The 20,899-nt window shown below is 39.5% G+C and overlaps 1 protein-coding gene across 5 annotated transcripts in view; it reads right to left on the bottom strand.

Annotated features, from left to right (window-relative positions):
• Positions 1-4,471: 4,471 nt before the first annotated feature.
• Positions 4,472-20,899, bottom strand: part of CFAP95 (cilia and flagella associated protein 95) — a 161,063-nt gene continuing 144,635 nt past the window's right edge. For 4 of the 5 annotated variants that reach the window (XM_061425511.1, XM_061425510.1, XM_061425508.1 and 1 more), the window contains one exon: positions 4,472-4,751. In XM_061425511.1, coding sequence (XP_061281495.1) covers positions 4,560-4,751 — 192 coding nt within the window. In that variant the 3' untranslated portion in view covers positions 4,472-4,559. The remainder of the gene's footprint in view (positions 4,752-20,899) is intronic. The other variant, XM_061425513.1, reaches the window with a different exon arrangement.

Genomic DNA, 20,899 nt, shown 5'->3' with positions numbered 1-20,899 from the left:
TATAGGGAAAGAAAGGACTTCCCAGGTGGCTCAGTGCCACCATACAGGAGACGCATGAGACATGGGTTCGATCCTGGGTCAGCAAGATACCCTGGAGGAAGGCATGGCAACCCACTCCAGTATTCTTGCCTGGAGAATCCCATGGACAGAGGACCCCGATGGGCTACAGTCCAAAGGGTCACAAAAAGTCTGTCACGACCAAAGTGACTAAGCAAGCACACACGCATACATGCACATAGAGACAGAAAGTAGATTAATGGTTGTTCAGAACCAAGAGATGGAGAGGCAATGGGGAATGACAGCAATGGGTAAGGAGTTTCTTTTGGGGATGGTGAGAACATTCTAAATTGATTGTGGTGATAGTAGCACACCTCTATGAATATATCCCAAATCACCGAATTACACACTTTAAGGGTGAACTTTATAATTTGTGAATCATATCTCAATAAAGCTAATAAATTTTTGATAAAGCTTATGATCTTAATATTTGGAACACTGTGTGGGGTTTTGTTTGGGTTTTCCACTTTCATTTACAATATTTGCCTCAGGCTTGCTCCACCACAGCTATTTAGAGGGCCAATAGAGTCAGACATGACTACTGGGTATTGGCAAACTGCCCTCCTGCTCACTCTGAAATAAAGTTAGCTTTTGGCCAGCACAGCTTTAAGAAAGGATCTTTCTGCCTCTCTGTTGTTGATGGTAGCAATACCAGCAATTCTATGGGCTCACCTACCCTGTCACCTACCTGTACTCTATGTCCTATCATAGAAAGGACTTTTACCATTGCTACCTAGGGTCTTGGTAAATCTGGAGTTTTTCTGTGCCTCTAGAAAAATGAGCACTGGAATCCAGGGAGTGATTTTCCTCTGTAAATAAACCAGTGAGGGGCTTCCATGGTGGCTCAGTGGTAAAGAATCCGCCTGGCAGGGCAGGAAACATGGGTTTGACCCCTGATCAGAGAAGATCCCACGTACCGTGGGGCAACTAAGCTTGCGTGCCACAATTGCTGAGCATGTGTTCCAAAACCTGGGAGCCACAACTACTGAGCTGCATGCCCCAGAGCCCATGCTCAGCAACAAGAGAAGCCACTGCGATGAGAAGCTTGTGCACCGCAACTAGAGTACTCCATGCAGCAATGAAGACCCAGCACAGCCATAAATAAATAAATACACATTTGAAAAAAATACTCACTTCCTGCCTCAGTACAAAGGGATTCCCAGTATAAACCAGTGGATCTGAGATTTCTCTATTCAGTATTTCTAAGGTGGAGCCATCCACCCACTCTCCATCTCTGCTGCTGCTAAGTCGCATCAGTTGTGTCCAACTCTGTGTGACCCCATAGATGGAAGCCCACCAGGCTCCCCCATCCCTGAGATTCTCCAGGCAAGAACACGGGAGTGGGTTGCCATTTCCTTCTCCAATGCATGAAAGTGAAAAGAGAAAGTGAAGTCGCTCAGTCGTGTCCGACTCTTAGCAACCCCCTGGACTGCAGCCTACCAGGCTCCTCCATCCATGGGATTTTCCAGGCAAGAGTACTGGAGTGGGGTACCATTGCCTTCTCCCACTCTCCATCTCTATTTTCTTTTTTTGGCTTGAAAAAAAATGTATTATCTTACAGCTTTTTGGGTCAGAAGTCTGGCACAGCTCTCACTGGAATAAAATCAAGGTGGTAGCAGGTTGTGCTCCTTTCCAGAGGCTCTTGGAGAGAATCTGTTCCCTGCTCATTTGGGTTGTTGGAGGAACTCAGTTCCTTGTGGTTATAAGACTGTCCATATCTCTATTTTCTACATCATATACTCCAGGATCTTGATTCCTACTTGAACTCAACCAGATTTGCAGTCCCTACTATTAGGATGTGGCCTCTGCCTTTATTATCTTAATCTCAGACACCAAGAATCTGCCAATTTTGCCATTTTTCTACCACCTCTTTCCCTCTACAACTTATTTCGTATTTGTCCAACCTATCCTTTGGTAAAGGGTCACAGTGCCTCCATAAATAAGTATACCAGGTGAGAACTGCAGCAAAATGGTGAACTTAACCCATCCAGAGAGGGCCCCCCATCATACCCCTGATGATTGCTGCTGGATTCATTTTGATATATGACAAAACCAATACAATATTGTAAAGTTAAAAAAGAAAAGAAAAGAAAAAAAAAAATTTAAAAAAAAAAAAAAATCAGACCAGTGCTACCAGATCTGTAAATGTGCCAAGGACATAAGAATTTGAATTTTAAAGTAAAATGTCCTAGTCTATAAAATGTGGCTCAATTTTTTTTTCTCTTTTAGATTCTTTTCTTTGATTTTTTTTTACACAGTAAGGTAATAGCTGAGCTTTGAAATGAAACCCAAGGGGACCTTGCAGAAGGCTATCTGTATTTACAAAATTTTTATTCATATGATTTTGATTTTTTAAAATTAAAGAAAAAGCCACTGAAGATTAAATAAAATTTATGGTGGGCCAAATTTAATCAAGGACCACCACAGCAGTCTGCACTCTGCCATGGTAAGCTCACACCAACAATTCAGATATAATACCATATAAAGGCCAAAATAAAAATACTGAACAAATATGAATGCTAACTGTATAAAAACATACAAAATATAGTGTTATTTTGGTGTCTCAAGTGAAATCTGTCAAAGTATATGTGTGGAACCATTAGAAGATAGTGCAGTCACTTCCTAAAGAAGACATTCTCTAACAATATCTGAGTTTAAGCTTTTATTGTTTGAAACAGTCTCTGACACTGGTGAGTGAACCATTAAAGCAGTTATCTAAAGAAATCCAAATCAACACAAAATAATTACTCCTGAAAAATCTAAGTAATCTTTAATTTTTTCAATGCATCATATTATTCAACTAGTTTAAAATACAACCCCTCCTTATTTCATTCTCCTCATCAAGCAAAAACTGATTTCTAAATTGATCCCTCGTGACAGACCCAGGTTATTTATGTAAAATGTAATGCTAATCATTGTAATAATACAGAATTCCTGCTAAAGAAGGTGAATTTTTTATTCTAAGTAAATGGCAAGTTCAAAGGTCAGTATGGCCATTGAGACTTTTCCCTTACAAAATGAAAAACAAATTATAAGTAGCTTGACATACAGATTTGCATACTTCAAACAGCTGTCCATCCTAGATGTTAACGAATGTTCAGAGTGATTAAACCTGAATTTATAGTTTATAGAAGGAAAAGTAATCCACTAGAATATGTACTGCTGCTGCTAAGTCGCTTCAGTTGTGTCCGACTCTGTGCGACCCCATAGACGGCAGCCCACCAGCCTCCCCGTCCCTGGGATTCTCCAGGCAAGAACACTGGCGTGGGTTGCCATTTCCTTCTCCAATGCATGAAAGTGAAAAGTGAAAATGAAGTCGCTCAGTCATGTCCGACTCTTCGTGACCCCATGGACTGCAGCCTACCAGGCTCCTCCATCCATGGGATTTTCCAGGCAAGAGTACTGGAGTGGGGTGCCTATTCCGAGAATAGGTACTAAGCAGCAAGAAAATATAGTAAAACTCTGCTGGTGAATGCTTCCTTGCCATTTCCACATTTTCTTTATTTTCATTTCCCTATTCACAAGACTTGTGTTCTCACCTGTATTTTTCTAACCACATTAACATTTATCATGAAATACTATTTCATGAATTACTTTTTTTTTTAAAGAAAAATAATGAGAGTAAATTTAGCTCAGGCTGAGGAAGGCTGACCTTCCTCAGAAAAAATGAAAGTTCAAATGCACCCCAAAGTTAAACTAGAATCTGCTATTTATGTAACCCTGGGAAAGCTACTTGAAACTTTGTCTCTGCTCATCTGTAAAATGGAAGTGTAAGTCAAAACAACTGCTAAGATTTCTTCTAAATCGAACACTAGATGATTGGATTTTCCATTAAACCCTTAAAGTTTCACTAAGATTCTGTCTGCATGACTGTTACGCCATACAATCAAGAGGTGTTATATTAAATAAGGAAAATATTCCTTAAATATTAAATAAGGAAAAAATACCATGCTGAAATGATAATCCATAGTGCAGCTAGCCACCACAGATATGTTAAAGTCTATAAACAGACACACTCCCCCTCAATACACATACACACACATTCAACACCATCATAGGGTCAGTGTTGCTCAAATTTCAGCAATTTTGAGTTTCGTGAGGAATTTGAGCACCACCTAAATTTTTATTCACTTAAAAGTGGAAGTTACCTCATTTTTTAAAATCAGACACACCCTAAGCAATCAAGAGCTTGACTGTGTTAGCTTTATGTATTTTTCCTAATAAAATGTATTCAATAAAATAAATCCAGTCAATAAAATAAAGTACAATTAAATAAAATTCCTCTAAGTACTATCTAGAATTTTATACATACCTTCAATGATAAACATACTAAACTTTGGAAATACAAGAGTAGCTTATGAAAAAAAGGATATACACACTAGTGTAGAATTTAAGATTTTGTGTTAAAGGAATGTAAAGTTTCCATTGTATTTATTAGGATAGAAAATCATCAACTGTTACATCTACTACCTTTCGTTAGTTATAGAATCTGACCCGATACATTATTTTAAAAAGGGAGCAATAGGGCCACCTGTTAATGAGTAGAGTTTTCGTTTTACATATGAATTGGCATAAATCCCACTCTCATCATGCCAAGTGTTGATGCCAACTCTTTTGGAACCATCTAGATCTGTGAACTGAGAACGGCATTTTCTGTGGACAATTGAATAATCATCATCTTGACAAGGATCACCCTATGGAGGGAAAAGACAATTTAAATATTAAATGACTGAAATATGTATAAAGGAATGATTTCCAAAAGTTGATCTTTAATGTGTTAGTCTTATTATGATCAAAGGTTAATTTTCAAACAGTTGATTAATATAATCTCTCAAATTACTCATCACTTCTTGTATTTGGCTATTGCATTTATAAGCATTTCTAATTATGAATGATAAGTCTAATTAATGATTGTCTTATTTATAAAATTATAAATTATTATATGTGCAAAAATTTCTAAACCATAAATATACAGCATAAAGAACTATTTCTACATATGAAAAAAACAACTACAATTTAACTACCATTTAACACCTTTTATATTAATATAATTTTCCAAAGACTAATATCTTCAGTTATATTTTTATTTTTTTGTCTTTTTTTAATATAAATTTATTTATTTTAATTGGAGGCTAATTACTTTACAATATTGTATTGGTTTTGCCATACATTGACATGAATCTGCCACGGTGTACATGTGTTCCCCATCCTGAACCCCCCTCCCACCTCCCTCCCCATCCCATCCCTCTGGGTCGTCCCAGTGCACCAGCCCCGAGCATCCTGTCTCATGCATCAAACCTGGACTGGCAATTCATTTCACATATGATAATATACGTGTTTCTATGCCATTCTCCCAAGTCATCCCACCCTTGCCCTCGCCCACAGAGTCCAAAAGACTGTTCTATACATCTGTGTCTCTTTTGCTATCTCACATACACGGTTATTGTTACCATCTTTCTAAATTCCATATATATGCATTAGTATACTGTATTGGTGTTTTTCTTTCTGGCTTACTTCATTCTGTATAATAGGCTCCAGTTTCATCCACCTCATTAGAACTGATTCAAATGTATTCTTTTTAATGTCTGAGTAATACTCCATTGTGTATATGTACCACAGCTTTCTTATCCATTCATCTGCTGATGGACATCTAGGTTGCTTCCATGTCCTGGCTATTATAAACAGTGCTGCGATGAATATTGGGGTACACATGTCTCTTTCAATTCTGGTTTCCTCGGTGTGTATGCCCAGCAATGGGATTGCTGGGTCGTATGGCAGTTCTATTTCCAGTTTTTAAAGGAATCTCCACACCGTTCTCCATAGTGGCTGTACTAGTTTGCATTCCCACCAACAGTGTAAGAGGGTTCCCTTTTCTCCACACCCTCTCCAGCATTTATTGCTTGTAGACTTTTGGATCACAGCCATTCTGACTGGCGTGAAATGGTACCTCATTGTGGTTTTGATTTGCATTTCTCTGATAATGAGTGATGTTGAGCATCTTTTCATGTGTTTGGTAGCCATTTGTATGTCTTCTTTGGAGAAATGTCTGTTTAGTTCTTTGGCCCATTTATTGATTGGGTTGTTTATTTTTCTGGAATTGAGTTGCAGGAGTTGCTTGTATATTTTTGAGATTAATTCTTTGTCAGTTGCTTCATTTGCTATTATTTTCTCCCATTCTGAAGGCTGTCTTTTCACCTTGCTTATAGTTTCCTTTGTTGTGCGGGTTATATTTTTAATAACTGCTATCAGGTCATACTTGCAAGTAAATGCCAAGCTGGAAGGTTCATCCTATGAGAAATTTACCTCCGTATAACCCAGTATAATATTTAAGGTATTTATCCTTAGAGCGGGCTTCCCAGATGGTGCTAGTGGTAAAAAACCTGCCTGCCAATGCAGGAGACATAAGAGACACGGGTTCGATCCCTAGGTTGGGAATATCCCCTGGAGGAGGGCATGGCAACCCACTCCAGTATTCTTTCCTGGAGAATCCCATGGACTGAGGAACCTGGCTGGCTACAGTTCACAGGGTCACAAAGAGTCAGACACAACAGAAGTGACTTAGCACATACGCATCCTTAGAGTACGTCATAAAAACTTCTATCGTAATAGAACAAAACACTATCATTTCCACTTCCCAAAGGAAATATTAATTCACTCAGATTACATCAAGGATAATGGCAAACAAGAAACATAAAGCCCCTGTACTGATTATCTAATTTCTGCTTTAAATTGATACTGATTTTAAAGCACTAGGACAAAATTGAAATTAAATCACCAAAACTATGAAACAATGAAAGAACACCAAAATAGTTCTAATCTTAGATAGGCTTTGTTGAAAACAATTGAAAATTCTAATCTCATAATAATTATGGTGTCTACTTATTTACTGAGTACCTATTATGGTCTGAACATGGTAGTTGAGTATAACTTTTAATCCACAACTGGCTTTGGAGTAGGAATTATTACTCCCACTTTACATGCAAGAAAATATCATTTGCTTAAAATCTCAGTGAAGAAGCTAAAGAATGCCAGTGATTCAGCCAGGGCTTCAAGCTGTCTGCTTGTAAGACACATTAGTGCACTAGCACCTTCATGAAATTCTTAATAATTCAAAGATAAAATATACAAACAATAAAATCTGAAAGCTACATAATATCCATGTCACTTTCTATATAGTTTTGGGCTTTTGCTTTGTGTTGGGGTTCTATTTCTTTGAGGTTTGTTTGTTTGTTTGTTTTGGGTCAGGTAGAGATCCTTTAAATGAGATTAGAGCATCACTTGCCAAACTGCCCTCTAAGTAGGAAGCAGGATCTCCTCATTCCTACCCCTGCTGCAGTGGAACTGAGGAGAGCTTCGCATGTAAGTCAACACCTTCCTTTAGTATCTCCTAGGCAGAGAGGATGATATGTTTTGATGAGACGAATGATAAGAATAAATGTGATGTTTTAGGAGAAATATTCTGGCAGCAGAAGGTGCTAAAGACTGAAGATGAAAAAGACTGGATCCCAGAGCTATGATTAGAAATGGATCTCAACAACTTACATGTCATTAACTCATGGATGTATAAACAAAATGTGGTCTATTCACACAACGAAATAATTTATTTTGGCCAAAAAAAGGAATAAAATACTGGTAGCTCTATAGCATAGATGAAATTTGGGAATATGCTAATTGCATGAAACTAAGCCAAAAGCCAGATTTTATGATTCCTTATATGAAATGACAAAATAGGCAAGTCCACAAAGAGAGAAAGTTGCTTTGCCAGAGGATGATGGAGGGGAAAGAATGAGGAGTGACTATTAATGAATGTGATTGGATCAAAAGGCACCAAGATATGTGGCTAAACATTATTTGCGGGTTGTATCCAGATGAAACTAGCATTTAAATCGATGAACTCAATAAGGTAGTTTGCCTTCCCCAATGTGGGTAGGCATCATCCAATCTGCTGAGGGCCTGAATAGAAGAGAAAGGCAGAGAAAGTAAGAATTGGCCCATTTTGCTTGATTGCTTGAGCTGAGATGTTGATCTTATCCTGCTCGTTGGTGCTTCTGATTCTCAAGCACTGGTTTTCCTAGGATTTCAGCTTTGGTTTGTTTCTGTAGAGAAACCTGACTGGTACGCTGGGTATGTGGTTTCTTTGGGATATGATGAAAATGTTCTGAAATTGACTGTGGTGATGATTGTATGACACTGGATATATATTTTTAAAAATCACTGAATTGTACATTTTAAAAGGGTGAATCTTATGGCATGTGAATTAAATCTCAGTAAATTATATCTCAGTAAGGCCATTATTTTCTACAAGTGGATAAGAAGGGGTGAAAAATGCTGAAGTTAGGAAAACTAATTAAGAGAATGTTTGTTGCCTGTTAACACACATAAAACTGAATGCCTCCCATGATCAGAGATGGTAAACCAACTTCCCCACCCAAAAAAAAAAACCCATACAACTGAATCTGTAATATTTGACAATTTCTTCATTGTCTATACTCCTACCATGTTTGATTTCAAGTGAAGTCAGTAGTGAACACTGAGTTGGGAAGACATGAACAGACTCATTTCATGCAAACTTTAAGAGGTGACTCCAGCTCATCCTGAATCCACTTTTCTCATTTCCCATTAAGCAGCAGCCATGCAATGTGAGTAGATTAAGCCCCCTCTAGGTCTAGGGGCAGAATCTAACTGGCCTAAGACAATCAGGATAATCTCACTCCACTCTCAATGACAGTGATTAGTTCAGTGTTAGACATGTGACTTCAGTTTGTCCAAACAGCTCAAAGCCTGAGACTTCTGTTCAAGGGTTTGGGGAAGAAAACATTCTTTTTTCACTACTGGATATAAATAAGGAAGCACCTAGCCCAGGCTGCTGTTGGCAGCCTGCCTACAATCATTATAGCATGAAACCAATACCATAAAAAGGCAGATATGAGAGTCAGTAAAAAGTATGATGACATTGCCATATCAATCCTTTCCTGAAGCCAGACTTTTCAAAAATATATGGGCCAATAAATTACTTTTACTGCCTAATCTAGTTTGAGTTGGTTTTTGTACAACCTACTGAAAGCATCCTATCTAATATATACCTGAATAATCTGCATTATTGGAACACTGAGGTACTGAGAGTTAGAGCAAGGAAATGGGTCAAAAACAAGGGAGATGGAAATATATTAAAAAGTAGGAGTAAAGGCAGACAGTAAATTTCTGCCTAAGCATACACCCAGGAATTAGAAGGATGCAAATATGGAACAGGTGAAAAAAGAAGGTTTTCAAAAATAAGAACAAACTATTAGGAACCATGAGGGTATAAGTACTATAAGGAAGCAGAATAAAGTATGTTTTTCAAAGTTTAGTACAAAAGGCACCAAATAGAATAGAAAAAAAGCAGCTTCACCAACCAAGAAGGTCCTACATCAAAGGACCTTTTATATTGACTGCAGCTCATACCCAAGGCCAAATTGAGATGCTGGGAGCTTTGGACAAGCAAGTAATTTGGTCTACCTCTGAAACTAAATATATAGGGAGGGAGTAATCATTTCAAAATTATTATTAGTTTTCTCTTTTCATTGTATGTAACCACCCATTTTCCCAAGGGGTGATCAAAATTTGTTTTAGAAAAAAATGACAAAGAGCAAAGTAATATCACCTTCTAATGAAAAATACAGTTTTCCCTAAAGACAACAACCTTGCAATCCAATGCACACTCTTGAGGATTTTAGAATATCAATGACCATACCTGGAAGATTCAAATCATAGATTTCTCCAAGCATGGAGAGAAAACATTCTTTGCCATGAAACCTTAAACAAGAGTTGGAATATAGAGTAGGAAAATACAGAAGTTTGGGGCATTGTAGAAAGATGAAAATAGGTAAAAGCAAAGAAGGACAGGAGAAATAGTTGATGCATTTCCCAGTTTTCCCATCCCTAGACTTAAATCAGGGCTTCCCTGGTGGCTCAGACAGTAAAGAATCTGTCTGCAATGCAGGAGACCTGGGTTCAATCCCTGGGTTGAGAAGATTCCCTGGAGAAAGAAATGGCAACCCACTCTAGTATTCTTGCCTGGAGAATTCCATGGACAGTGGAGCCTGGCAGGCTACAGCCCATGGGATCACAAAGAGTTTGACATGACTGAGCAACACCTTTCACACCGTTTCATAAGCTTCCCCGGTGGCTCAGTAGTAAAGAACCCTCCTGCGCAGGAGACTCAGGAGACGTGGCTTCGATCCCTGGGTCAGGGAGATCCCTTGGAGGAGGAAATGGCAACCCACTCCAGTATTCTTGCCTGGAGAATCCCATGGACAGAAGAGCCTGGTGGGCTACAGTCTATGGGGTCGCAAAAGAGTCAGACACAACTGAGCTTGCAGCACAGATTTAAACCAGATAGGGTCTCATTGATATGGACAGAGAGAAATACATTAGATACGTGAGAATAATGGCAGAAAGGCATAGGGGTCTCCTGGCCCTCATTTCTCATGAGATCTTTAAACAGACCACCTCTCATGCTGTTCTTTCGTTTGCCTGGGGCACAGCCAAACTCAAACCAGTGAAGCAGCCTGGTCAGGCAGAGGGAGGTCTGAGAATCATCAGTCCTGAGGCATGTTTGGTATTCTGTGGCACAAACAAGACCCTGAAAGTAGTTGCAAGTCTGGAGAGAGGGTTCAACTGTTAGCTGCAGAGCTGAGCACTGAAGCTAGTTATTGAATGGGAATCACAGAAGGCTTCTGTGGGGTCAACAGTATCTATGGAAGTGGAAATGAAGTTCAGTCATCTCAGACAAGCCATGAGGGCTCCAACCAAGCCCAGAAAAAAAGAGTGGGAAATAGAAAAAGACTGAAAGACTCACAGACTATAGCCACTTATACCAGTAAGAAAAAGAGCAACCAGGTAGACTTGGGATATCATCCCAGAGACTAGATGTTGCTGGAACAGCTACACAACAACTCTTTGTGCCTGCGTGGGCTTCCTCACAGCATGGTGACTGGGTTCTAAGAATAAGGTTGGCACAAAGAGAACAAGAGGAAGCTGCAGTGCATTTAAACAGCTACTCCAGAAATCATATAGCATCACTTTCATCACAGTCACAGTTCACCCAGATTTGGGGGGATGTAACACAGACTTGGAGATGGTGATGGACAGGGAGGCCTGGCGTGCTGCAATTCATGGGGTCGCAAAGAGTCAGACACGACTGAGCGACTGAACTGAACTGAACTGAACACGGACTCTACCTCTCAATGTGAAGAGTGTCAAAATCACATTGTAAGAGCACATGCCATGGCAGCGCATGTGGCAACCATTTGGGGAAAATAGCAGTTTGCCACAGGGAGAAAATTAGGGTGTGTTGGGATTCCCAAGACCACCACTAGATTCACTGACTTGCTCAGAGGACTCATTAAACTCAACATATAATTGTACTTGGGACTATGATTAGTGCTAGCACTAGTTATAAAGAATAACTAGCACTAGTTGTAAAGAATCCGCCTGCAGATGCTGCTGCTGCTAAGTCACTTCAGTCGTGTCCGACTCTGTGCAACCCCATAGATGGCAGCCCACCAGGCTCCCCCGTCCCTGGGATTCTCCAGGCAAGAACACTGGAGTGGGTTGCCATTTCCTTCTCCAATGCATGAAAGCGAAAAGTGAAAGTGAAGTCGCTCAGTCGTGTCCTACTCTTCACGACCCCATGGTCTGCAGCCTACCAGGCTCCTCTGTCCATGGGATTTTCCAGGCAAGAGTACTGGAGTGGGGTGCCATTGCCTGCAGGTGAAGGAGACACAAAAGACATAGGTTCGATCCCTGGGTCAGGGAAGATCTCCTGCAGTAGGAAATGGCAACCCACTCCAGTATTCTTGCCTGGAAAATCCCATGGACAGAGGAGCCTGGCAGGCTACAGTCTGTGGGTTGCAGAGTCAGACATGACTGAGCACATGCATGCATGCACGTGGCTATGCTTGATTACAGCAAGTTGATTCAAATCAAAGTGAGCAAAGGGAAAAGGCACATAGGCTAAAGTCAAGGAAAAAACAGGTATGAAATTCTGAGATCAAGAACCTTCTCCCAGTGAATCACATGGGATGCACTTGATTCCCTCTAGCCATGAGGTATGAGATGCTATCTACTGGGGAAGCTCATTAGAGACTCCAAGGCCAAGATTTTTCTTAGGAGCTGGTCACATAGGCACCCTCTGCCTAGCATATACCAAAATTCCAGACTCCTAGAAGGAAAACAATTGTTCAACATAAGGCACATTGTTTGTGCCAACAGTTCAGACACTGTGAACTACTTTTATTAGGGAATTCTTATCTCCACATGCCAACCAAAGGCCAACCTTGTAAGCAGACCTTTTAACAGATAACAGTCTCAGTTCTTTTCTACACATTGAATGTGGGAGAGGATCTCTGAGAAAGTGAGTTTTTTTTTTTTCAAGAAAGATTAAATTTTCTTATAGGAGCTATTTAAATCATGGAATCAAACTAAGCTTATGTTGATTGAGAATTAGTATTTTCCCACTGGTGATGGGCTTAGGAAGAGGGCCAGTGATCAGTAAGACATACTTCCTCTGCATATGTGAATTGTGGACAATTGTTAGAGTTTCAACACCCTAACATAATATCTAAATGATTACTCAACATCTATTAAGTGGGTTGGGAAGAAGTGTTTAGAAATTGTATATAGAAAGAGATTTGTGGATTATTTCACATTATTGGCTGATCCACTATTCTGCTGCCACACAGACCCTGAGTTCTGACAAAGTACTCAAGATATCACTGACAAAGTACTCTTAAGATATCTTAAGATATCACTGAATTGTCCGAGTCTTCCAGATAGAGGAGGGTAACAGAATTTGTCTGAAGTATAGAATGGGTTGGCAACAGAGCACACAGCTTAAGCAGAGCTGTACTAGAGGAGGCATTTCACAGGAAGAATTTAAAGGACTTACTAGCCTAATTGGGGATAAAGAATCGAAGATGCTCATACCTTCAAATCTGGATGGCTGGGAGAGTTCTAACACCATTAAAAAGAATTAAAAAGACATGGAGATGAGGAGGACTTGTTAAAGGGGGCAAATGATGAGTCACTTCTCAGACATTTTTAATTAGAGATGACATCAGTACAAAATTCTTATTTGAAAGGTAATGCTGTTGGACAGATGTCCAGGAGAGAAGTCAGTGCCCTGTGCACAGCAGTGATAATTGATTGGGTAAAACAGCGATAAAGAATATCACTAGGACCATGGATTATATTTGAATATGGACTCTGGCTTTCATAATTATCCTGTATCAATTTTCTGTGAGGCTGAAAACTTTACCATGGCTATGTGTCTGTTATTAAGAAATGCACGTTGAATTATTTATAGGTAAAGAGGCACAAAGTCTCCAATCTACTCTCAAATGGTAAATAATTGGTGACTCTAGGTAAAGATTATATGGGAGCTCCTTGTGCTGGTCTTATAAATTTCCTGTAAGCTTGAAATTATATAAAAATAAGTTACCCCCTCAAAGGTGATGGTTACAGAGCCATGGGAGTGGATTAATTTTCTGAGATTATGTAAAATGAGAGGAGCAGGGTTCTGGGACCCAATTCTTGGGAATACTTACGGCTGGGTTCATAAAAAAGCCATGAAAGACAGAGACAGAAAGTCATGGAGAGAGCATTGCAAAGCCATAGATTCTAAGGAAAGGCAGGGCACAAAGAATGCAGTGGTAGCCAATGACTACTCACTTCCAAAGAAGCATCATAGAGGGCAAGACCTGATAAAACACAACCAACAATAAGAATCAATCTCTTGTCATCTTTGACTGTGCTGTTTCAGAGAATGGTTGGGGAAACCAAAACATCCTGATAGAAGATGGAAAAAGAGTGTCAGAGAAAGGAACACAGAGGGCAAATAGGCCCTGCAGCAACGGGAACTACTAAAGACCCAGCAAGAGAATCACTATACAGAAAATCTGCATTAAGGCTAATAAAGTTTTCTTTTTCCTTTCCTTCTCTTTTTCTTCCTTCTTATTTTTAACAGATAATAGAAAAATAGGTTAGGATATTACAGAGGGTCCTCTTGAGTGCCCAGTCAACCTTCCTTCCTTGTGAAAGACAAATAAGACATGGTTTTACCACTTACATCAGTAAAATGTATCAGTAAGTGATGAGTATCCAATTCTTAGATTCCCATCCCTTCCCCACCTCATTCCCATAACCTCTAAACATCATTTATCTTACAAACCATTTTTTCAGGATAAAATGACATTGCTGTTTCTTAGTCAACCATATACCCAGTCCTTACCCATTTCTGTGGTTTCACTTATTCTTATTTGATTTCATCCTGTTTTTTTAGGACTTTTTATTTTTCATAGTTTTATTTCTCAAGGTCATTTTCAGTTTTAGTCCTGCCTTCTAGAATATCAATAACTCTACCTAACTTAATATCACTAGATAATTTGAGAGCAGTCTCAATTCCTTTATCTAGAGAGCTCATCCATAAAAATACATAATGGGTTGTTTCCTGCCCAAATCAGTCACTGGGAACTAACCTTGTGTCCACCATTACAAATAGCTATTAGCCACCTGGTATTCATACAGCAAAGATCATTCTTCCCTAGCATGCCTTTAAGCATCCTCATTTGGTGTACTCCATTTACTCTTTAAAATGTATGGAGGCAACAAGCTTATTTATCCAAATGTCACATTGGATGGAATTTAAAAAGATATTAAAGTAGATTGCTGTGATATTTTGTTTAATTTCAGTATATATCACATATAAAATTCTTCCCTACTTACATGCACTTGGCTGAAGACCTGTCTTCCCCTAATTAGGCTGTCTTCTAAACACACAGAGTGATGTGGGAAGAAAAGAACAATTCTCCTACAGCCAAAATTACTTTACTAACTCTGGGAATCACAGGTCATAGGCATTTTAGATAGATTCCTTTGTTCATTTCCCTACATTACTTTTAAATTGATAATTGATTTCATTTCTATTGGATATTTTTTCCTCAATGATTGAATAAGAGTAACTGGCATATGCAGCTGTAAAGAACATGCAAATAGTTGGATATATTTAAGAAACCTTTATATATATCTTTTCATTTGGTAAAATTTTACAAAGGAGAAACATTTGTAACAAATAAAAGTATTCAACCAAAGAAAATAGTCATGGGAAGTTCAAGGAAGTATAGACTGTGAATATAAGTATAAACATCTATATCATTAATGAGTTAGGGTTAGGGTCATCCCAAAGAAAAATATGGAGGTCTATATGAATCAGATCAGATCAGTTCAGATCAGTCACCCAGTCGTGTCCAACTCTTTGTGACCCCATGAATCACAGCACGCCAGGCCTCCCTGTCCATCACCAACTCCCAGAGTTCACTCAGACTCAAGTCCATCGAGTCAGTGATGCCATCCAGCCATCTCATCCTCTGTCGTCCCCGTCTCCTCTTGCCCCCAATCCCTCCCAGCATCAGAGTCTTTTCCAATGAGTCAACTCTTCGCATGAGGTGGCCAAAGTCCTGGAGTTTCAGCTTTAGCATCATTCCTTCCAAAGAAATCCCAGGGCTGATCTCCTTCAGAATGGACTGGTTGGATCTCCTAGCAGTCCAAGGGACTCTCAAGAGTCTTCTCCAACACCACAGTTCAAAAGCATCAATTCTTTGGTGCTCAGCCTTCTTCACAGTCCAACTCTCACATCCATACATGACCACAATGAATAGTCACATCAAAAAATAACCTGACTTTTCAGTGCAGTTCAGTCGCTCAGTCGTGTCCACCTCTTTGTGACCCCATGGACTGCAGCATGCCAGGCCTCCCTGTCCATCACCAACTCCTGGAGTTTACCCAAACTCATGTCCATTGAGTCAGTGATGCCATCCAACCATCTCATCCTTTGTCATCCCCTTCTCCTCCCACTTTCAATCTTTCCCAGCATCAGGGTCTTTTCTAATGAGTCAGTTCTTTGCATCAGATGGCCAAAGTTTTGGAGTTTCAGCTTCAGCATCAGTCCTTCCAATGAATATTCAGGACTGATTTCTTTTAGGATTGAATGGTTGGATCTCCTTGCAATCCAAGGGACTTTCAAGAGTCTTCTCCAACATCACAGTTCAAAAGCATCGATTCTTTGGCGCTCAGCCTTCTTTATAGTCCAACTCTCACATCCATACATGACTACTGGAAAAACCATAGCTTTGACAAGATGGACCTTTGTTGGCAAAGTAATGTCTCTGCTTTTTAGTATGCTGTCTAGGTTGGTCATAGCTTTTCTTCCAAGGAGCAAGCATCTTTTAATTTCATGGCTGCAATCACCATCTGCAGTGATTTTGGAGCCCAAAAAACTAAAGTATGTCACTGTTTCCATTGTTTCCACATCTATTTGCCATGAAGTGATGGGACCGGATGCCATGATCTTAGTTTTCTGAATGTTGAGATAGAGAGAATAGATATGATAGTCAGATTATCTATATATCTTATCTATCTCTCCATCTTATCTATGTGTCTATTAATCTCTATATCTAAATAAAGATCAATGAGAGAAGCTGGGGAAGCCTTGTGGAACTATATGAGCAACTGCCAAATGATACAAAGGTTAAAGCTTGTCGTTGTTGCTCAGTCGCAATCATGTCCGACTCTTTTCAACCACATGGACAATAGCATGCCAGACTTCCCTGTACTTGACTATTTCCTGAAGTTTGCTCAAACTCATGTCCATTGGGTCAGTGATGCCATCTAACCATCTCATCTTCTGTTGCCCTCTTTTCCTTTTGCTTTCAATCTTTGCCAGCATCAGAGTCTTTTCCAATTAGTCAGCTCTTCCCATCAGGTGGCCAAAGTGGAGCTTCACTTTTCAGCATCAGTCCTTCCAATGAATATTCAGGATTGATTTCCTTAAGGGTTGATTGACTGGTTTGATCTCCTTGCAATCCAAGGAACTCTCAGGAGTCTTCTCCAACACTACAATGGGAAAGCATCAACTTTTAGACCCTCAGACTTCTTTATAGCCCAACTCTCACATCCAGCATGACTACTGGAAAAACAATAGCTTTGACTATATGGACTTTTGTCAGCAAAGTGATGTCTCTGCTTTTTAATATGTAATCTGGTGGTGGTGGTGTAGTCACTAAGTCACGTCCAACTCTTGCAACCCCATGGACTATAGCCTGCCAGGCTCCTCTGTCCATGGGATTCTACAAGCAACAATACTGGAGTGGGTTGCCATTTCCTTCTCCAGGGGATCTTCCTGACCCAGGGATTGAATCCAGGTTTCCTGCATTGCAGGAAGAGTCTTTACCAACTGAGCTACAAAGGAAGCTCTTTGTCAAAACTCTCCTTCCAAGGAGCAAGTGTCCTTTAATTTCATTTCTGCAGTAATCATTGCAGTGATTTTGGAGCCCAAGAAAATAAAATATTTCACTTTTCCCCCTTCTATTTGGCTTCCCAGGTAGCCCAGTTGGTAAAGAATCCGCCTGTCAATGCAGAGTATGTAAGAGACATGGGTTCAATCCTTGGGTCAGAAAGATCCCCTGGAGTAGGAAACGGCAGTCCAGCAGTCTTTCCTGGGAAATCCCATGTACAGAGGAGCCTGGAGGGCTACAGTCCATGGGGTTACAGAGTCGGACATGACTCAGCACACACATATTTGCCATGAAGTGATGATGGGGCCAGATGCCATGATCTTAGTTTTTGAATGCTGAATTTTAAGCCAGCTTTTTCACTCTCTTCTTTCAACCTCATCAAGAAGCTCTTTTAGTTCTTCTTCACTTTCTGCCATTAGAGTGGTATCATCTGCATACCTGAGGTTATTGATATTTTTCCCAGCAATGGTGATTCCAACTTGTGATTCATCCGGCCTGCCATTTCACATGATGTTCTCTTCATAGAAGTTAAATAAGCAGAGTTACAAAAAACACAGCCTTGATATGCTCCTTCCCCAGTTTTGAACCAGTCCATTGTTCCCTGTCTGATTCTAACTGTTGCTTCTTAACCTGTATACAGGTTTCTCAGGAGACAGGTAAGGTGATCTGGTATTCCCATATCTTAAAGAATTTTCCACAGTTTTTTTTGATCCACACAGTCAAAGGCTTTATAGCATAGTCAATGAAGCAGAAGTAGATGTTTTCCTGGAATTCCCTTGCTTTTTCTATGATCCAATGAATGTTGGAAATTTTATCTCTGGTTCCTTTGTCTTTTCTAAATACAGCTTGTATGTCTGGAAGTTCTCGGCTCATGTACTATTGAAGCCTAGCTTGGAGGATTTTGAGCATTACCTTGCTAGCGTGTGAAATGAGTGCAATTGTGCGGTAGTTTGAACATTCTTTGGCATTGCCCTTCTTTGGGATTGGAATGAAAACTGACCTTTTCCAGTCCTGTCGTCACTGCTGAGTTTTCCAAATTTACTGGCATATTGAGTGCAACACTTTAATAGCATCATCTTTCAGGATTTGAAACAGTTAAACTGGAATTCCATCACCTCCACTAGCTGTGTTTCATAGCGATGCCTCTTCAGGCCCGCTTGGCTTCACATTCCAGGATGTGTGGGTCTAGTTGAGTGACCACACCTTCATGGTTATCTGGGTCATGAAGATCTTTTTTGTATAGTTCTTCTGTGTATTCTTGCCACCTCTTCTTGATCTCTTCTGCTTCTGTTAAGTTCATACCATTTCTGTCCTTTATTGTGCCCATCTTTGCATGAAATGTTCCCTTGATATATCTAATTTTCTTGAGATCTCTAGTGTTTCCCATTCTATTGTTTTCCTCTATTTCTTTGCATTGTTCACTTAAGGCAGCTTTCTTATCTCTCCTTGCTATTCTATGGAACTCTGCATTCAGTTGCATATATCTTTTCCTTTCTCTCTTGCCTTTCAGTTCTCTTCTTTTCTCAGCTATTTAGAAAGCCTCCTCAGACAACCACTTTACCCTCTTGCATTTCTTTTTCTTTGGGATGGTTTTGGTCACAGCCTCCTGTATAATGTTACAAACCTCTGTCCATAGTTCTTCAGGCACTCCGTCTACCAGATTTAATCCCTTGAATCTATTCATCACCACCACTGTATAGTCATAGGGAATTTGATTTAGGTCATACCCAAATGGCCTAGTGATTTTCCCTACTTTCTTCAATTCAAGCCTGAATTTTGCAATAAGAAGCTCATGATCTGAGCCATAGTCAGCTCCAAGTATTTTTGCTGATTTATAAAGAGTTTCTCCATCTTTGACTGCAAGGAATATAATCAATCTGATTTCACTGTTGACCATCTGGTGATATCCATGTGTAGAGTCATCTCTTGTGTCATTGGAAGAGGGTGCTTTTGCTATGACCAGTGTGCTCTCTTGACAAAACTCTGTTTGCCTTTGTCCTGCTTCATTTTGTATCTTAAGACCAAACTTGTCTGTTATTGCAGGTATCTGGACTTCCTACTTTTGCATTCCAGTCCCCTATTATGAAAAGGACATCTCTTTTTGGCATTAGTTCTAGAATATCTTGTAGCTCTTCATAGAACCATTCAACTTTAGCTTCTGTGGCATTTGTGGTTGGGGCACAGACTTGGATTATTATTGTTATGTTCAATGGTTTGTCTTGGAAATGAACTGAGATCATTCTGTCATTTTCTAGATTGTACCCAAGTAATACATTTCAGACTCTTCTGTTGACTTTGAGGGATACTTCATTTCTTCTAAAGGACTCTTTCCCATAGTAGTAGATATAATGGTCATCTGAATTAAATTCACCCATTCCTTCCCATTTTAGGAAATGTGGTCTCTTAGCACTCGGAGAATGCCATGAGACTCAGATTCAGAATTATTTGCCTATAAGCTACAAAATCATGGCCATATGTATGTTTCAGGTCAGCACACATATGTACAACACATATTGAGATCTTTCAGGTATGAATATACATCAAAGAAGGCCACCATCTCCTTCTGAACCCAAGTAAGAGAAGGCTGTTTCTGTGGTTAACTAGAAGCAGGATTTTGAAACACCTTGATGTCAATCAAAAAATATTAGGTACAATCATGTGACCTCTCTTCCTTCTTCTCCAATTCCACTCCCTTACCACTACACCTCTTTTGCAGAAGAATGTAAACCTCTCTCTCATTTCATTTCAGTCAACAGTACATAATAAGATAAACAAGAGTATTCAGCAAAGGGCCATGATTATACTCTTAGTAGACAGTGAGTCAGAACCTTAACAGAAGAAAAAAGAGAAAATTAAATAGTAGATATATTAAGATGCAGTACAAAGTGAAGTAGTACTAAAATAAAAATTATGAAGACACATTATGGACTCTGAAACATTACCTAATTAAAGTTCAACCTTAATTTTTTGGATGAAAGCTTGGCAAAACTACACTCTATTCTAGACTACAAGGCTTACACATGATTATTCAGTGTGACCAGATTTACAATGAACAACTTTTCATGCTATTACATTTTTAAAACAATAATAATAACAAAAGAACAAGAAAAAAAGAAAAAGACTATCTACACTGGAATTATGGAAGATCACAGGGACACAGAATGGAGCAGATACAAAGAGAAGGGCTTAAAAAGAAGTGGAAATGAAAGCTAATTTAGTTCAGACAGGTAATGTTTCCTACAGAAACCCCAACCTGTTCTAGATTCACTTTCTGACCCAACTATTGGTGGTTTTGGTAAGTCACTCTTTCCCTTATCTTCTTTTTAAAGCCCCTGTTAGACATCCCTTCCTGGGAAGCAGGAAACTAAGGGTAATTCCAGGCTTTAAGGAGTTTCTTTCATGTTTCTGAGCCTAATAAAACAATAAAAGGCTCTTGATAGTGCTCAAGGTGACTCCTAGCTGAGGTGTATCTTGGTTTGGGATGATATTCAAAGTATTTATAAATCAAT

This window comes from Bos javanicus, chromosome 8, assembly GCF_032452875.1.
Source record: "Bos javanicus breed banteng chromosome 8, ARS-OSU_banteng_1.0, whole genome shotgun sequence".
NCBI classification, from domain to species: domain Eukaryota; kingdom Metazoa; phylum Chordata; class Mammalia; order Artiodactyla; family Bovidae; genus Bos; species Bos javanicus.
The sequence above is the reverse complement of the archived record's forward strand: the minus strand, read 5'-3'. Positions and strand labels throughout refer to the sequence as shown.